The 20363-nt window shown below is 33.2% G+C and overlaps 1 protein-coding gene across 2 annotated transcripts in view; it reads right to left on the reverse strand.

The window, feature by feature from the left end:
* The window catches only part of DACH1 (dachshund family transcription factor 1), a 428125-nt gene that overhangs the window by 126354 nt on the left and 281408 nt on the right, over window positions 1–20363 (reverse strand). The window contains exons 4-5 of one of the 2 annotated variants that reach the window (XM_077158404.1): window positions 3991–4146; window positions 3381–3553 (exon numbers count right to left, since the gene is read on the reverse strand). In XM_077158404.1, coding sequence (XP_077014519.1) covers window positions 3381–3553; window positions 3991–4146 — 329 coding nt within the window. The remainder of the gene's footprint in view (window positions 1–3380; window positions 3554–3990; window positions 4147–20363) is intronic. The other variant, XM_077158405.1, reaches the window with a different exon arrangement.

Genomic DNA, 20363 nt, shown 5'->3' on the forward strand with positions numbered 1-20363 from the left:
CATACTAAATCCTATGACTCTACAGTGTTTCTTTGAGAGTTTAGTTTGAGCTAATTCAATTATTTATAGCCTAAGATCACTCTGGTTTGAGTTCATGGAAATCTGATGCAAGGATCAGTAAACTCTTTCTCTAAAGAGCCGTAGTATAAATATTTCTGGCTTTATTGACCACTTAGTATCTGTCTCACATATTCAAATCTGTTTTTGTATGTGAAAGTAGCCATAGACATTGCAAAAATTACAGTATGGTTATGTTCTAATAAATCTTTATATACAGACACTAAAATCTGAGTTTCATATAATTTTCATGTCACAAAAAAATTATTCTTTTCTTGATTTCTTCCCATTCACTTAGATATGTAAAAGCCTCTTTTACCTAGCTAGCAGTACCAAACTTCCAAGCGAACTTTTCTCTCTGTGCAAAGTTTCCCCACTCTCCTTCACTCATATATTGGTTTGAATATGCCAATAAGAAATTATTAGGCTACTCCAGTTTATAGAAACAGGAGACACAAAGATTATTTTTAAAATATGTAACTTTGAGGCTAAGCCTTTGCATCTCTTTTGTCCTACAAAATCTTGCTGAAAAATATTGTTAGGTTATGCTTTAACCTAAAATTTCTTGGCATTTCTCTTTAAAAAAAAAAAAGGTAAATTCTGGCACATGGAAGAGCCCGTAAACTACCATTTTCTCCTCAAAGGCTATTTCTCTTGTTTTTCCATTCCTTTACACACAAAGGAATAAATCTTCTGGCATTTAACATTTCACTTTCAATTGACCTTCATACTTGAAATCTTTTCGAGCAAACTTAAACTTTGCAGGAACAATTTAATTACCCACATGAGCCCAATGCTGATTAATGTGACATAGGAGTCAACCATTTCATTTGGGAAAAAAATATACCCCTAAATTAAGTTTAATTAATATATATCTTGTGCATTTACTAAACCCTACTTGTGCTAAACAGTTTACCATATATAAATTTAGACAATTTGATTTATCAGATTGTTACCTCTACTGTTTGGGTCTTCAGAGATAGCCTATTGCTCACCCTTGTTCTCTGTAGGGCTAGTCTTGATCTCTCTCTGGTGCTGTGTGTGTCTTCAAGTACCTAAAAATATTAGAATTGCCTCATGCATTTATTGAGTTGTGTTTACTTTTCATAATCTTTATGAGGCAGTATCGAATTTATCACAGCTAAATGGTTAGCTTGCCTCACCAGAAAAATGTACCCTAAAGCAAAAGGCCTTGATGCACTTCCACCGTAGACACCTGAACTTTGCTTTGATCTGGGTGATGACAAATATCAGCTCTTCCTTCTCAAAACATTCACAATTAAAGCATTGTTTCCTGCTGCGACACCACCATTTATACCACCACCACAATGAAATAAAACCAGAGCTCCCTTTAATCTTTTCTGTAGCCAAGTTTCTGAAAAGACTTGCCCAACTGACTCCAAAGTGGGATACCACTATTATCTAGTAGGTGTAAGCACCAAAATATAGAGCTCCCTCACTTTCTCGTTCACTTTTTGCACACTTTTCCTTCCTTTCTGGGTCCTCTCCAAGTCCTAACCTTAATTTTAAAAACCACAGGAATGTCCCTGCCCTCCCAATAATTTAGATCTGGCTTGTTTTCTAAAGGCTCCTTCCAGTGGAAACCCAACTGCTTCCTCCACTTTACCTAAACTTAATCAACCAAGGATTTATTAAAGGAATCATCAGAATTTAATAATTCTACTTAACATTAGACAAGAGCACAAACTATTAGTATGTATCTACTGAAAAAATAAAATAAAACAAATCTCCTGATGTAAACTGTAGTCTTTTGGATCCAGGAAAATACAAGCCACCACCTCATACATAAAGTATCTACAGGTCATAACTAAAATACCCAGTATGACTTGAATTGCTAAAATCTACTCATCATATTATTGCCTTATCGTTAATCTAAATCTACATGAAATTGTCAAAGGACGTTCCTGCTTTTAAAAAGGCAAGGTATATAACTAACATTAAGATTATAAAGTAGTAACTATTAGGAATTTTTAAAAAAATTTAGCTAATCACATCCTATAATTAATACTTAGTGGCTTTTAATTTTTTAAAAGTAGCCATTAAAAACCCAATGATAGGAATAAAAGGGTTATTTCCCCCAACCAAAATTTTTCTTTATGTGACTTCAATGAATGTGGGAATGAGAATATTGAATTCTCAGCAATAACTATTTCCATAAATTACCATATATTGAATTATACACAGATACTTGATTAACAAATCATCTGATAACAAAGGAACCCTCTATAAGTCTTTTAGAATATCCAAGACCTTTTAAAGGTTCTACTCTTCTCTGATCCTTAGCTGACAGGGTGGCACTGGCATTCTCTCAGGTAAAAGTCTTTATTAGTTAATCTGAGTCTACTGTTACATATTTTGTTATTTTTCCTCTGGAAATGATAGTTCAAAAAAGATTATGGGACTGGTACACATCTTTGCTTGTACAGCCATTATTATAAGAAAAACACCTATTTGCATATTACTCAACAGTCTCTGGAAATAGTAACGGGGCCTTTCATGTAAGATTTGCTCCAGAGAGGTCCCCTAAATGCAGGGTATTATATTCAGAAAACCCAGCTAATGATTAGGTCAAACAAGGGTAAGTCAGCATGAAGTATCTTCTACTTAATTTAAAAAGTAATAATCTGTATTTAATTTCCATTTTCATTATTTAGTATGCCTCAGCCAATCTGAGAATGCAGTTAAAGTGCTTTAAGATTTGAATATACAGTATGAAATATGAAGGAAGAGAGAATTGCTTATATTCACACATATGTGGTATTTGTGTAACAACCACGTTGCCTTTCATTTATAGAGCTCATTTGAATTTATAAAGCAATTTCAATTGTATTATCTCATTTAGTTCTTAAATCCAGACTGTATTATTCACTATTTAGATGTAGAAACAGAGAAAAAGAAAGATTGAGTTACATGCCCAAGGTGGCATTGTAAGTGGCAGAACAAAATGTAACACTTCTGGGCTTCTGAAAACAAGTATTATTTTCCATACCTCACTGCTTGTAACATCTCACACACATAACCATACATATAAGTACACTCACAGTGTGAAACATATCATTTGATTTCCTATGTTCATTTCTCTCTCAATAGATATAACAAAGAACCCAAAAATCACCCTAGTTTGCCTGAAAATTGTACTCCAGGGGCTAATTACCACAAGTGATTTTTCTTAATGATCTATGATCTATTTACTTTCAGGTAGATTTTCAGAATCGAAAATTACTTGACTAATAAGAAAGATGAATTAAGAGATGGTGGCTCAGCGTGAACAAGCCACAACAATTGTGGGAAAAAACAATTACCTTTATAACAGACGTCTCAACTCTGGATGGGGGGCTCTGAACTTGGGCTGCTGCTGCCATATTTGCAATGGTGCTGAGATGGTTCATCTGGCTCATTGCCATGGTGACAGATGCTGGAGGTAGGCTGACAGGAATCAGAGGGTGGGGCATCATCATAAAAGGAAGTTCCAGTCCTATAAAAAATACATATATATCATCACTGCATTGTTCCAAATAAAACTATGAAGCATGGTAAAATCTCATTTATTAAAATCATTCAAAACTGAAGCATAGAAAATGTTGCAATAATTGCAGTCAAAGGAGAAGTATTTCTCCTCCATGTATACCACTCACCACTCGGGGAAATTAGGCTTAAAGCTAACCAGTTTGGTGCCGATACTGTGGTTTTTTGTATCACCACTCTTCATGAGCTCAACACAATCAATTTTTTCTTTATTATTCTTCTGATCAGTCTAAATCTTTGTTTGAAGCACTAAGGTTTTCTTGAACATTACAATTGTTATCTAAATACAGTGTATCTCTTTATTATGTCCTATTTTATTGTTCAGTAATTACAGAAATTTTTTTTTTTGAAAACTACCATATTTAGTGCTAAAAAATGCCATCGTACCATTGGGCAGAAGGTGGTTCTGCTGAAGATGGTTGAAAGGATGACTAAGTGGAAGGTTAAACGCTCCAGGCATGCGGGGGTGGGGAGCAGCAGCCTGAGCTCCCTGGGTGAGGGGAGACTGCAGTGTTTCCTTATCCCAAGAACCATCACTGCTGCCTGTGGGGAATGAATATAAATTATTTGGATACAATATTATTCCAAATTTTCTACTGATTAATTTGAAATGAGATTTTACAAAGTATATCACATTTGGAGATCGCCAAACTAAATTATTTCAAGGAAAAGAAAACTGAAATAAGTAAATTTCCCCCAACTGAATTTTCCTTCTGTTTTCTAATTTCTTAAATATGATCCCCTCAAACTTCAAAAACAAATATTTCTACATCATTCCATCTATTTTTGGAGTCTAATCTCACTTGACTATACATTTTGTTTAGTTTTGTTTTTGCATGGGCAGGCACCAGGAATCGAACCCGGGTCTCCGGAATGGCAGGCGAGAACTCTGCCTGCTGAGCAGCCATGGCCGGCCCAACTATACATTTTAATATAAAATGGGTTTTATTATACACCTATAGAATTAAATACTCCTGCAAACTCAAGCACACTGACGTTTACAGAATGCAAAGCTAACCTTGTACTAAATTGGTACACTAATTACCATTCACGCTTAAAGTGTCTAACTTTATTCCATAGCAAATCCTACATAAAGAATCCTGAAATGCTCAACTTGGCTAGATGTTGTACAGAAAACTCAAGGATCACTTACAAAAGATCATAAGATTGTCAAACCAGTAAATTAAATGTGCATGTGTTTCAAAAACTACATCACTTGTTTTTTAACTAAAGAGAAGCATAAATTTATGACTGTGGCCATGTCAGTGACAAAGTCAAAATAGTACATTTGAGCGCCTGTATTTCAATATTGGTGACAATGTCTTAGACTTAACTAGATCTTGATATGTCTTAACAGGTACTCCTTGAGAGGCGCTCACAAATTTTTTCAATTTAGGCATGCCACCTTATTAAATTAGTATACCATTCATTTATTTTTTTACCTAAATTGTTGACTATACAGACTACTCACTAAAAATAAAATTCTGTCAGGAGTCTATCAGCTTTTGAGTTCATTTCTTAAATAAAAAAGGAAGGGAGGAAGGGAGGGAAGGAGAGGGAGAGGCAGAGGGAGACAGAGAGAGAAAGAGAGGAGAGAAAAAATAAGAAAGCAAGAGAGAGAAAGAAAGAAAGAGAGGAGAGAGAAAAGAGAGAGAAAGAAATATTTTCATATAATATGCATGGAAACAGCAAAGTTGGTAAAACTCCAATTTAAATCCTTTAGCTCTATTAAAAGCCTCATTGTAAAATCTCTACGACATAGTTTTTAATGAAGAATACTTAGTTACTGCCATGATTTTTTTCCATTTACTTCATGAAGACAGTTAAGGTTCAATATAAATTCAAACTCATTAGCTCAATACTGTCTGGATCTTAGAGTAAATTGTTCAGAAGTGGGTAATGAAAACTCAATTCAAATTCCTCAGCAATCAAACAAAGCAATTTTATTAAACAATGAAAAGAATCAATTAAAATGGATATCTTTATTATTTTACAAGAAATCATGACAGCTTTTGGCGAAGAAAAAGTTTATAGCTTAACACAGATATGACTCACATGAAAGACATTTCTCCAGGTTGCTCCTACACTACTATATAAAAGTTCATTTTCGTATTCACAAATTGATGCACCTTATTTCTTACTCATTACTCTTTTGAGCACTTGTACCAAGGTACTAGTTAAACATGCAAAAACTATAAAAATATGAGTGTTTATAATACATGGATACCAAAAGAATATTCAGTATCAAAGCATTAAATGTTTTCACTTTACATTTCCTTTATCAAAATATGTGCAAAATTTTTCATTATATATTTAATCTATAATATTTGAGAATCTTTATTGGGAAAAATTTCATTACTCAGCATCAGTTTTACATTTTAATGTTAACAGTCAAAACTAGAATTGAAAAACAATCACTAATATTGAACATAGATAAAACACATGGAAAAAATATAATCTAAATATGGGAACTGCATTTGCAACCTATTTATAATAGGTAACTTTCTCTACATTATACTTCATTTAAATTATCAAATAAATACAGGGATTACATTTTCATAGTAGACTGCATATGTGAGGATAAATAATTTACATATGGAACAGGGAAAAATATTCACATTAATTATTTTTTATTCAATTTGTATTCTATCTATACTTACTATCTACTTTTGTTTTTCTGTTCACTTGAACTAAATTCTTCTTTTAATTGATTCCTGAATGCCAGTTAATAAATGAGAAGTAATTTCTCCAAACATATTAAATATATCCCTTATTGGCTGAGATGCTCTATAATTCTATTTTTTGCATTACCAAAATATAAAATATTAAGCTAAAATACACATGAAATCATTCTGGAATTATAAGTGAAACACCACCTATTTTCATGTCTTTTACCTCACAGGATACCAGTTCCTTGTGTAAGGGTAAATATCAATCATCCAAGCCTGGCCCTGGCTCCATAGGACCAACAATGCCATCCTGACCAAAAGGGGAAAAAGAAGTATAACAAACAAGGTATAAGTGGCTGAGAGAGTTCAAATAGAGTCGAAACGCTACTCTGAAGGTCACTCTTACGCATGCTTCAGTTAGACGTTGCTACTTATCATAACTTGCCAAACTCCAACCAAACCCATTCCTGCCAATCTTAAAGAACAACTAAGGCATTGTGAGTAAGATTCTACAGAGGTTCCATGCACTTGGGTAACCTTCCAGAAACCTACAACCTCCAGATGGGTCCCTGGACCAGGTAAGTACTGAAGTGCCGAGCGGCCAGCCCTTCCAGAACATCATCAGCTAGTTCCAACCCCTATCCCATATGATCAATAGCCCCTTCCAACATGAAAAAGTTAGAATGAATATAGCCCAAATATTCCTAAAGCATAGGAGAAAGATGAAGGAAGATGGTGGAGTTATACAGAGAAGGTAAGCTTTAACAAATGAGTATGATTGCTGATTCATTATATTGACATTTCTTTTAGTCTCCACTATCTTAGAGCAGCTAGAAGTAAAAACCTAAAATTGTGAAATTGTAACCCATTCCAAACTCTGAAAGCTGTTCTGCAATTAATTGTTGTGATGTGCTTTGAAATTCATTGCTTTTTTGTATATATGTTATTTCTCACTAAAAGTCAATTGTGATGACAAATGCACAACTATATGATGATATTGTGAGCCATTTATTGTACACTTTGGATGGCCATATGGTATGTGAATATATAATATATATCAATAAAAAATAAATAATTAAAAAAAGATGCAAGGAGAAAATGGAGTTTAAAAAGAGGAGATAGGATTTAACAGATGAGTGTGACTCTGAATCATTATATTCATATTTCTTATAGTCTCCAGTGTCTTGGAGCAGCCAGAAGGAAACACCTAAAATTGTGTGATTGCAACCTATACCAAACTCTGAAATCTGTTCTATAATTAACTGCTGTGGTGTGGTTTGAAATGTATTCCTTCTTTGTGTATGTGTTATTTTTCACAATAAAAAAATAAAAAGAAAAAATCAATCATCATATGTGAATTTTTCTATAACTAGATATGATTTTCCCACTACATAGAATGCTCCTAGCCATCTCTGCCAATCATCATTTGTTAAATACTCATGATGTTAGCTCACTTGGGTAATAAACAGAGCAAACAATTAAGAAACTACGTCTGATGAAAAATATACAATATATAACCAAGTCAGCTGTAAGTGATTTTTGCATTATTTATGACATCCTTTCCCTCTATTAGCATGAATAAATAAGAGTTGAAAATAGGCCACTCACCTCAGAATGACATGTGCATAGTTATTAAATGTGTAATTTTGAGGTTTTTTGTTTGCTTGTTTAAGCTAATGTATTTAGAGATAGAAGTCATTAGATATGTATTATGCCTGTCCACAAACAAATACACACATATATACCTACAAGCTTAATGTTTTCTATGAAAACTATGTGAAGATCTGTAAGAGACAGGAGAAGATTCAATGTGTATCAAAAATCCTAGTATTTGTTAGTGTGAGATAGAAACAGAAAAGGACTTCTTCTCCACCCATATTTGCAGAACCACACTGTTTCTTAGACATTTTTGTGAAATGAAAAAGATGAAACTGATATCGCCATAGTATCCTCAATGAACACATAGTATGATAGGGGGCCGAGACGTGTACAAAAAACTCATAAAATAAGATAAAAATATAAAATAAAGGGAAGCAAAGGCAAATAGTCATGAGCTCATGAAAAGACACAGATTGTGCATCAAGCTCTTTGCTTATTCAGAATCTATGACCATGCTTTGTTGTTGGGGTGGGTAAGGAGGAGACAGTCTCCTAGAGCTAGTCCTGAACACAGTCAGCTGGGGAACACCAGAGAAGCACTCAGGCTAGAGAACTCTGCAGGTATGAGCATATCTGAAAGGTTAACATAGCACATGCAGGCAGCTGTTCTGTTAAATGATGAAATCCAGTGATAGAAACACAAGCGCCATGAACTGAATGTAGCTCAGCTACTAATACTATGGTGTGTACTGTTGGGCTAAGAATGAACAAATGTAGTCTCACAGCAGACAGATGTAAGTGGGTTCATGAACACAAGATGAAAAATTGAAATGAATATATGATAGCCAATTTTGTCTTCATCCAAAAACTACTATATGCATTTATAAAATCTGAAATGAGTTGCTCACACTGCCTAATTATACTAATATCAATAATATAGCTGAATGACATATTCAAATATATGGAACTGATTGACCAAAAAGTGATTGTGTAGTTTTGCTTTTCCTTTCAAGTAAAAGATGTGTGCTACTCAGAGACAAGCGATTTATCTTAAGATTTAGGATAATTAAAATTCAAATATGTTAGCCAGATTTTAAACACAGAAACACACTAATTTGGAGGGGGAACCCTAAATTTTGAAAGCCATCCCTGCTGTCAGGGTAACCCGATTATTGAACAGTTTGAATTGATGAGTTACGAGCATAAAAATTGTTTTATATTTCCTCAATCATTGTCTTCAAACATGCTCTGTCACGGATCCCTTTTCCATCCCTTAACAACCTTCTGCAAATTTTGAGTATTAAAAAAAAATCATTCTAGCTAAAATTTTAACCTCTGTCCATTGTAATATATGTCTCTGCCTCCTTGTCCCCATCAGCACTGGCCGGTCCTAGAGCCTAGATACCTGGAAGACAAATGGGGCTTGGTCGGCTTTTCATCCAACCTCCTCATCTATTTCTCTTGGGTCATAGAATTAATGCCTTGCCCCTAATTCTTGTTTAAATTCCTTCTGCACTATCATTTCTATGACTATGTCTAACTCTAATAGGTCTTTGATGTTTTCTGTGTGGCAGGTGCCTAAATGCTATCTCCTGAGTAGTGTCTGATCCTTTAAGGGGGATTTATGTGGGTATCTACTACTGCATGGTTCTCTGATAGCGGAAATTTCCTCCAGCTTAAGGCTCTTCTTAGCTCTTTAAGCTCCCTTCCACTGCCTCTTGATATGAAGGCCTCTCTCCTGGTGTAAACCCTGTTCTGGTATTGTCCACTCTCTACCCTGCCACTTGTCCTTAATCCTTATCCTTTCTGTTCAAATATGTACAGAAAAAAGTTCACATCAAAGCAGAGACTCAGCTATGAAATAAAGCAGAAATCCTTAAGTAGTTCCCTTGGCATTAGTTGGAGCTCCCTCATTTTGCTTGACAGTGAAGAAGCACACTCCAAAAGAGATTACTAAATCCCACCTGCCCACTTCACTGTGATGACTGTTTCAAATCCTCTCTCCCCTTGGTTGTCAGTTCTTGTCAAGGGAGGAGTAAGGTTAAGGAGTCTGCAATGACAAGTAAGGTAACAAAACTCTTTCAACTGCTATTAATAAGTAATAGTTGTTTTCTGACTTTCCATAAAATGAGGAGTATCTGGTACCCACTGAAAATTTCTATGCGATATCCACTTACATAAGCATGTTCAACAGAACCAGTAAACATGGCTATGCTAGAACAAACAAACATTGTAGTAACTGGTTCTTGTAAATAAACTGAAATAAAGGTAAAGATAAGTGAATGTTCAACATGTGAAATGCTATTTAACAAATAAGCTGAAACTTTAAATGATCTTTTGAGGCAGAAGTTCAAGGAAAAAATGATGATCACGAATAAAAAATTAAATAATGATTAAATGTGGAGATTATCATTAGTCAAAAGAAGATCACTTCAGATTTTTGAAACACAGTTTTCAGGTAGAAAAGGAAGTGGGAAATTTCATGAAGGGATTGTTACTGTTTCTCAAATTTAAAAAAATACATTTTTCAGGTGTGTGTATGAGTAGCAGCAATCATAACAGTAGCCTAAACAATTATATTTATTATTATTTTCATTCCTTCCTTTCTTTTCTAAAAATATCCAATGAGGAATAGTTCCTAAGGAAGAAATCTACAGAATTTTAAGGCGAAGTTTTGATGAAATGCACATAAAATAATGAAACTCAAAATTTAAATGATCTGTAAAACACAGATACCTTTTAAACTACCATGCATTAAGATGGTAAAAAGTATATTCAAATCTGAGTATTCTTTCTACCTAGGTGACATATGACTATTTGTTCAGATTTCCCAAAGGCTGACCCTGATAAAGGAGGCAAATCTCAAAGGGGCTAACGGTCACACCACCGCTTAGTGAGTGACACTGATAGACTGTGACGGGAACCTGACATTGTCAAGATTCGTTTACAATGAAAATGACGGCAAGAGCAGGCATTTACTTCATACCATTGGAGACCACTTAGAAGGATGTCAATTCCATCCTAACAATGGAAACAAGACTGCTGAGTAAAAGTAAACACTGGTCACAGGTGCTACAGATGTTCAGCTGTTATTTCAGAGGTAGGTGAGAATAAATAAGTTACTATCCTTTATTGCATTAACTTTGCCCTAATAAAAAAAAACACAAGATATAAAATGTCTACAGAAATGATAGTATTTTGTATAAATAGGAGAAACAGTCCTCTTGTGGGTTATTGTAATGTAATCTTTAAATCTTTTTCTGGATGTCTACCTGAGCCCAGCTGATCCACTTTAGAATATTTAAGATCAAAACCTTCTGGTATTTTGGTTCAATTTCAACAAATTGCTTATTTAAAAATGATTAGGATACAACTGCTTGGGGGCAAAATTATTTAGGGGTGCAATTTAAAATGTTACAGTGGAAAACAGTGGTTCAACAAAGAGAAAACTGCAAGCACCTCTTAATTGGTATTGCGAAGATTGACCACAGAGCACACCATTTGCAAAGGCTACAACTTATATTTGATTGTATACATGAATGTGTTTGATTTCGTAGTGCTGGAAGAAAACAGAACTGACTGGCTGTTATGTAACCAATCCTGCTTAGCTTATCTTCTGACATAAATTTATTTTTTTTTGTTTTTAGAGAAGCATGGCATTGTCATGAGTTTTAACTATCCCACTACCTATCGATAAAAGCCATTTAGGGGAATATGCTGCTTTTCCAAAAATAGTTAAATTTTTTTTTAGTTATCACTAACTAAACCTTGCTCTATGTTACCTGGGTGCCAAATATTGGCTAATGAGGAATTTGAAACTCTTGTCATAAAAGAGTCTACTATTTTATATGCAGAGCTGTTTGATACATTTTCTTTTATATATAAAATTGATAATATAATACTGGTACAATTACTATTTGTGGACTCATCAGAACTATGTAATTGCTTAATTTCTTTGCCTTTTTGAGATATTTCTATTGGCCTACATCCTCTATGATGTTGCTGAAAGTAACATAACCCCTGCACAAAAACAGTGACACGTGAAATAATGGAAACTATAACTACTTTTTTTGAAATTTTGCTTGAATATCCTTATCCATGGCTAATGATCATTGAACCAGAACGAGTAGGAAACAAATTGTAAAATCAAAACTGAAGTTCACATCATTGAAGTCGAATGGAATATATTAAAGAATGCTTACAGAACAGGCAGATGTTATAAAAAAAAAAACAAGTATCCTCAGAATATTTGGGAGAAATGGAAAACAAGAACATCACTAGAAAACTGAAGCTGAACAAGGGTTTCAATTTTAAATAGCCTTGATTTTGAACTCGTGAAAATTGTCAGAATTTATTATATACAGAATGCATTATTTTTTGTCAGAATTTATTATATACAGAATGCATTATTTTATGTATATCCCCTTATTTTACACCAAATTCCAGAAAGTTTTGATGCAACTTAAAATAAAATTAAAAATAGGGCCATTACCATAAAAATAAAAGGTCAATTACAATATGTGGAGAAAAGAGAGATAATTATAACAACAAAGGTTTCCATTTTAATGCTGCTGCAGACTGTGGACTCATTCGCATCATGTCTAAGTGTTAACCAGGTAAAGTACATCCCCCAAACAAAACAAAACAAAACAAACGCGGACTAGGTAAACAGTTGCATAGACTCCAGAATAAAGATATAGCTAGATTAATTTGCATTGATTGAATATTTAGGTGCCTTGTTTAGAAGGATTATAAACCGATTGTAAATAAGAGATAAATCTCTCTATTCAAGGCAACGATATATTGCAACAAATAGATTAATTTCCACAGTTTAAGTATAATGATATTACAGATAAAAGATATTGTAGAGATGACCATACTTAGGAATATATTTAAGCTTTCCAATCTAAAATACTCTTTTCAAAATAAAGCAATTTGGTATATCTAGGTTAATTTTATTTTACAACTCTTAGCTTTTCTTATTTCCAATGTCAATGAATTTCTACCTTTTCCCACTTTACCACATCAAATTATTTTTCCATTAGGCAAACAAATGAACTTGAAATTCTTCTCTCTAAGGATATTATAATTTCTCTATAGATTTACTATTACATCAAATAAAATTTCAAGTTAATATACTTTCCTTACTGTCAGTAATCAATGTCATGGCATATAATATTAACAATTTTAAGTGTTGTCCAAGGCCAGCTGAAATCAGTTTTAATTTCCACTATTTTACACAATGCTTTCAGTTTTCAATTATTTATGTTGAAGTTGAAAAATCTTCTTCCCACTAGATTAAAAATGTCTATTGAATTTTCCAAAAAGCGTAAAAATCCTCATAGGTAAGATGGCATGCTCACGAGAATTATCTTGATATTTCTCATATATATGGATTTAAATGTTAAATTATCTTCTCCCCAAACCTGATTAACTTCAGAAGATAACATTACAGCTAGTTGCATAAGCTAGAAACCAACGAATCATCCTTATTTCCTCCTCCTATTGGGTTGTGGGCCACCAAAATCCAATTCCTTTTCATGCCCTTTTTATCTTATCTATGTAATTTATCTCTAACCTGTCTGTTTCTGTCTCTCTGCCATAATCAGATTCAGGAACCATCATTGCTTTTAAGTACAAATTTTATACTATTACTCCACTGCTTAGAGTTCTTCAATTGTTTCTCATTCTCTTAAGGAAAAAAAACCCCAAATTTCTGGTTTTACTCTGGCAGGGTCACATCTTTTTTGTTTATCATTATATCCCCAACATTTTGCACAGCAATGCACATAGTGAACAATCAACCATATTTGTTTAATGAATGAATGATGGGCATCTCAGAGTATATGCTGGGTAAAAATTGACTAAAACTAATTTAACAACCTCTTCTAAAACAACAGTGTTAGAGACCATCAGGCTAACTGGAGCAGAAATGCCCATCTGTGTTCTTTTCATTATAATATTTGAATCCTATGTATTCAAAGATGTAATAAAGTAAGGTTACTCTTCAACTAGTTCTTATGCTGAGATCTGTAAATCTAGACCAATTCTTGTATCTGACATGTGTTAAACATCAATGTGCCATTCAAGGAAGCTAAGAAATAGTTCGTATTATTGAGGAGCTTGTAATTTGGAGGGAAGATGCACAAAAACAACATATATTCACATAATTTATATTCTTTTAAAGATAGAGAAAATGAAGAATAAGAAATATGTTTAATATTTTAGACATGAACTTGGTCATCATTTGGATACAAATGGAGATAAAGAAAATAAAATGTGGAGGCTGATTCGGGTATCTAGATTAACAATTGCAAGGAAGATGGTATGATTTATTGAAATAGTAGTAATGATGATGATATCTAAATTTTATCATGTACTTTCAATATGTTCGGCATTGTGTTAAACTTTTACATGTACTTTTTCAATGACTCATTAGAAACTCTGAGTAGATCTACCTTAGTTAGTAAGGTTAATTTAACTTGCTCCAGGTCCCAGTCTTAATGAGTGATAAAGCCAGGATTTGGATCCTGGAACTCTGAATCCAGAATCTAAGCTTTTAATCATCCTCATGAAGAAGATCAGGTTTTATATGAATTTAAAAACTATTCAATTTGGGCATGCTGAATATGAGATGTTTCAGGAATAGCCAAGTAGAAATTTACAGCAAGAATTTAGAAATATGGGAGAGAAGCACATGCCCAAGCTGGAGAAATATGGAATTCATTGGTTTGTTGATAATAAGTTAAGCCATCGTGCTTTAAAAAGATGTAGAAAGTTTAGAGATATTTTCCCTGAGTGCAATTCTACTATAAGTCACAGAATAGGTCCCAAGTGGACTGAGCTGGATATTTTAAACAAACAACAAAAAAAGTCTTAGGATCTGAGAGGAATACATAACTATTGGTGTATGACTCTTGCAATTTAATATAGGTTACATTAAATTCTTCACACAAAGGAGCCTTAATGCTTTTTCATAATATTCAAGTTTCTCTGTTTCCTTCAAGCTAAAAATGTTCTTTTCAAAAGATCATCAACATAAACGACTGACATATCTTGGTCCTTAAATTAACACTGAATTAATAATTGAATGAATGTATAACATTATGTTTGGGTTTAAATATTTAACAATCTAAACGACTATTCAAGGTAGACAGCCTAAGCAGAGACACACACACACACACACACACAAAACCAAATACAGACAACTAACCATGGTTTGCATGGGTTCCATTAGTCAAATGTGTAATATGATAATTGGCTATTACAGCCAGTAATTGCAAGGAATCTCTAAGAATGTTGCAGAGGAAGGTGCCTTTAAAGCAAGGGACTGCAAATCAAAGCAAGAACTCAGCACATATTCAGGACCATTGAAATGATGTTATGCTATAGTGATAAGATTGCATGCAGAGGGCAGCCTTGTTGAAAGCTGCTGTTTACATGAAACCAAATCATTCTTCCCACAGCGTCTATTATACATGATGGAGACATCCCTCTCAAAGCACTTTTCATCGGTTTTTCTTGGGTGGGCAGGGGAGGAGGTTTTCAACGCAAAAATGACCACTAAATATTGGTTGCTGGCAATGCAAAAAAGTACTTAAATGAAGATTAGCAGAATATGGATGATTCTATTTTTACCTTTAAACTCCAATTTTGGGAATTAAATGTAAGCACTCATTCCTTTTCTCTGTGAATTAATTATACAGTAAGATTTTGTACATTGCTATGACAATGTGAACGAGAATAAAAATGGTTAGAAACTGTGCTTTGAAATGAGGATTGATTTTCTGACAATATCCACAACATTAGGTCAATATAAAGTAACATTTACACATCTACATTCATTTTTTATTGTGAAAATAATCTAGGGTAATTATTATAAACATAACATAACCAAAGAAGAACATGAGGGGTTTTGCAAATTACCTAAGTTCACGCCATGATTAGGGTCTAGATCAGGTGTTAAACACAGGTTTATTGTTCAGAATTCAGGATGGCATTTGGCTAAATTAGTCATATTCATCTTTTTCTTTTACCTAACTATTTTTTCCAACATCAGTGTTAAAAAGACATTTGCCTTGTTAAAAATAAATGACGAATGATGAAATTGCCATCTTTTCCAAATGCTCGAATAGAGTAATGGGATTTTTTTTTTTTAGTCTTGAATTTAACAAAATAAATCTGGCCAATCTATCTTTTTCTGTAATAAGCTATTCAAAATATTTCAATATAAAGATAAATCTCCCTATTAAAATAATTTTCTGCCAGTAGGTTCTTAATTTTTGAGCAATAAATGGCTACTTAATTATAAAAATATTTTCTATAATAAGAAAATTACTATATGTTATTTTCCCTTATGATCACAAAATCTCTTAAATAATTTCAATATCTCCTCCAACATTAAGATATTACACTGCTGCTTCTATTTATTCTTGTTAATACACGTATTCTCTCATCTCATTTAATCAAAGAATATTATGAGCATCGTCAACAGTCCAAAGGTATTCTCATATAGATGTACCTGGCCTAAGACTTGAGGTCACCTGGTTAAATACACATTGTTGAATTTACAGCAAATACTGCTCTTTATTAAAATAATTTATATCAAATAACTAAGACTTCAGCTAATAGACTAAAATATATTTTTCCAGAACAAATTAAATATCTCAGGAACTTCCCTCCATGAAAATGTTCTGTACAAAACTGTTTTTCCTCTTTGGTAAATTTTGACATTTCAATCTATGGGCTTCCACAGAAGAACTAATTTTCCCCAAAGAAACATCTGGAATATAATCTGCCCTTTGGTATAAGGAGTTTTGAATAAACAATAATATAAAAACTTATTTTTTAAAGTTCATCTGTGCAAATTACTATGGTGACTGTTTTTCATGAACTTACATATTGTTATCTATTTTGAAAACAAACAATTCACAAAAATAGTAGGATTTCTAAAATAAAAGGCTTTATTTTTTAGCTGTGTTAAATATCTATGGAGCTAACAAATAAAAATGATTTTGAAATAATTTTATTATGTATATTTACTCATATCTGAGGGAATATCTGCTTAAATTCTGGATGAGAACTCAGATGGCTTTGAAAATCTCTTCTAAATAAAAAAGGATCTTTATTTCCTATTTATCCAAAACTAATATTAGGAGGAAACAAAGGTGCATATTGGAAATCTTAAAGAGGATGTTTAATGAAGAGGAAAGGGAAAGAAACCATTGGACCATAAGATCACGGTACAGTTATATCAGATAGAGAAACAGTTCAGAAATGTCCGATGAATAGGACAGGAAACAAGTATTTTTTTTTAAATATCAATATATAACCACATAAAGAGAACCAGATACCAAAAAGTTACAGAATAAGGGACAAGGAGCAAGAAATTATATTTAAACTTCACTATACAACAATCTGTTTTTCTGTATATACTTGAAGCAGCCAGTACAATAACATGAAATAGAACTAGAAATATTTTTTTCAACCATGGATGAAATAGATCATTCCTTTAGCCTATACTGAGCACCTACTATGTGCTAGCCATTGTTTTAGAACTAGGGATATAGTAATGGATAAAGCAGACAAAATTTATATTTTCATGGAGTTTACATTCTGGATTGGAGTGGGAGGAAATAATGAGTAAATATATTAATAAAGTGATACGTTCAATGAGAAAATACCAATTATGGAAGGGGGAAGGGGATGTTTGTGTGACACGTGTATGTGTGTGCACATGTACATGTTTTGGGAGGGTGCATTTTTAAATGATGTGATAAGAGAAGACTATGCTGAGAAGACAAAATGATCAAGCTCAGTCCTCTCATTTTACAGAAGAGGAAACTGAGGTTCAGAATGATTAAATGACATGCTTGAGGTCATGCAGCTCTCTAGGAAAAGAACTGGACTTGGAATAAGTTTTCCTGACCCTTGGCCCTAAATGCTCATCACACTCAATTGAGGGAACTTCCTGGCCTGTGCAATAAGGCAAAGACAAATGAAAACGGTGGCCTGCATGACAGCTAGGTGGCTTGATAACTGGAGGAGAAACTGTGTATTAGGAAAGCAACCGAAGTCAGAGATCATTAGGTAGGCTAGGTTCAGATTATGAAAGTTCTTAGATGTCAGGATGATGGGTTTGGTCATCATCTTAGGCAGGGGAAAGATATGATTAAAGTGATGTATCAGATAGGCAGCAGGAGGAGAAGGAACTCATCATCAGAAATAAAAGTCCGGAGTTCTGTCATCCACCACATTGACACTGATACGGCCAGGGCAGGAATCCTAAATCTCATATTTCATGACACTAGAAAATGGATAAAACTGGGGGGGAAAATCTTGTGTTCCCTATCATTAGAGCTTTCCAAGAAGATGACTGGAAATCAAATTAGTTTCCAGAGCCAGATATGATAAAGCAATTATTTGGAGTGAGCATGAGTGGTTACTGCAGACGCTACACCATATCTGAATCTAGTGGATTATGAGCTCGTTATTTGTATATATACATTGAAATTTCTTTTATTTTTTCCAATAATAGAAAAATGATCTGTATCCCGTTTGGAAGCCTTCACCTAGAGAGATATAATTTACCATTTCTTCACAGAGGATAACAACTTACCAGTGAATATCAGTCAGCAATGTAGAGTTTTTATCAGAAAAGCAAAGAGGTGCTTAGGTGATTCAAGACTGATGGACACTTTTTAAACTCTCCGTCCATTGCACAATTGAAGATGGTGAACAGGGAATAATCTGAGAAATTTCAGGGTTTAATAATAAGGTTTATGAAACGTAACAAAGTTGGCTTTACTTTCTTTCTAGAAATAATAAACATGTTCATGTTATTTAATACTTCTATTTCCGTTCTATGTAGAGTAAATATTACTGTTCTCTAGAGCTTCAAGAAACTGATTATACATAATATGATACACATCAGCAGAGAGAAGCAGGGTTTACTTCCCTGACATGGAAAAATATGTACCAGTAAAATAAACGTCCTGGATTTTATTATCCAGATTCTCTTTATTCTTCACTATTCAGTGTTCTCATATTCATTAGAATTTCTCCATACTGACCTCTCAAACATAATATACAATATATGTTATGTAGGCAATAATTTTTAAATGATGCCACAATAATCTGATTTCCCAAATTATTTATAATGCCCTATTAGAATTGCATACCCAAATATATATATAATCATAAAGTAACAATTTTCTTTGGGTTGATATAATCATAGACCATAATAAGCCTTCTTTCTTCCCAGGGAGAGCTTTTAATTTTTTTAGTCAAAACCACAGAACGATTATATTATGGATTCATTACACATAAAAAATATATAGGATATTATTTTTTATTTTATATGAGTTGTCTCTTTAAAGTACATCAATTACTGTAGTGATTTTTGTTTTCTGTATCCCACAGTTTTTAATTTAAATTCTATTTTTAAACAAGAGTTTAAAAACCTGGCACAATTTTAGCATGCTAAAATAAATTTTCAAGCAGCTTACTATGCATAGACTGCTTTTAAAAATTCAAAACAGCCTCGATTGCAAATGTCATTTCTTTCGGTAACAAAATGCAAACTCCACGTGTTTTTATCCTAATGAATAAATGAGTTTGTCCTTTATGTATAAAATATAGTTTGTGTTTGTTGCATAAGTTTTTAATAATAGATGAATTTTACGTTTGCTCAAACCTATTCAATAAAGTGTGATTAATTTGGTTTTTCGAAAATGCAAACTAGACATTACTATATTACTTTGCAAAATGCACAGCTTGCAACATTATTGTCTCAGTGGGATCTTAAATTGAATTGTAAAATGTGTCTTATTTCCAGTTTGATTTATGTAAGAGATAGCAATGGATAATGCCCCTTTTGAAGTTTCACTGCTTTATATGAACAAACAACATAAACCTAAAATTCTTGATATAGTTTATTAAAAGCCAAAGCAAACTGCTTGATTACATGATGCATGATTGAAATGGAAACTTACGGAAGACTCAGACTACCACATATTTCAGCAAAACAACTTTCTGAAGTTTCCTGTTATGACAGTTTATACAGCACACTTTTGACATGTTTTGTGATTTTTATGATATTTCAAGTAATTACCAAATCATGTTTTTCTCTAAAAAAGCTTCCCTGTGCCCTGAGAATTAATCTATGATACCATTTAACTTGGCTTTTTGAAGTAAATATCACCAGATAAAAGCCAGCTGGATCTGAATAATAGGCTACTTGAATGAATGTATTAGTGTTTGAAAAAAGAGAGTACAAATCTTATAAAAAGATTAATTTCCATAAAAAGGATAGCTCCCAGATCTACAAAAGAATAAATTCAAAAACATAATAAACTCTCAGAAAGAACGGTAGATTAAAGTAAAAGCTGCAGCACCTTGTTACTGCAGCTGTTTTGTAGCAATGATTCGGTATCAATTACGTTTGGTTGGTCCTGTAGGGCTCTTCAAAGCTTTGTTTGAAAAGGCTGAATGT

The sequence above is a fragment of the Tamandua tetradactyla genome, chromosome 4 (assembly GCF_023851605.1).
Source record: "Tamandua tetradactyla isolate mTamTet1 chromosome 4, mTamTet1.pri, whole genome shotgun sequence".
NCBI classification, from domain to species: domain Eukaryota; kingdom Metazoa; phylum Chordata; class Mammalia; order Pilosa; family Myrmecophagidae; genus Tamandua; species Tamandua tetradactyla.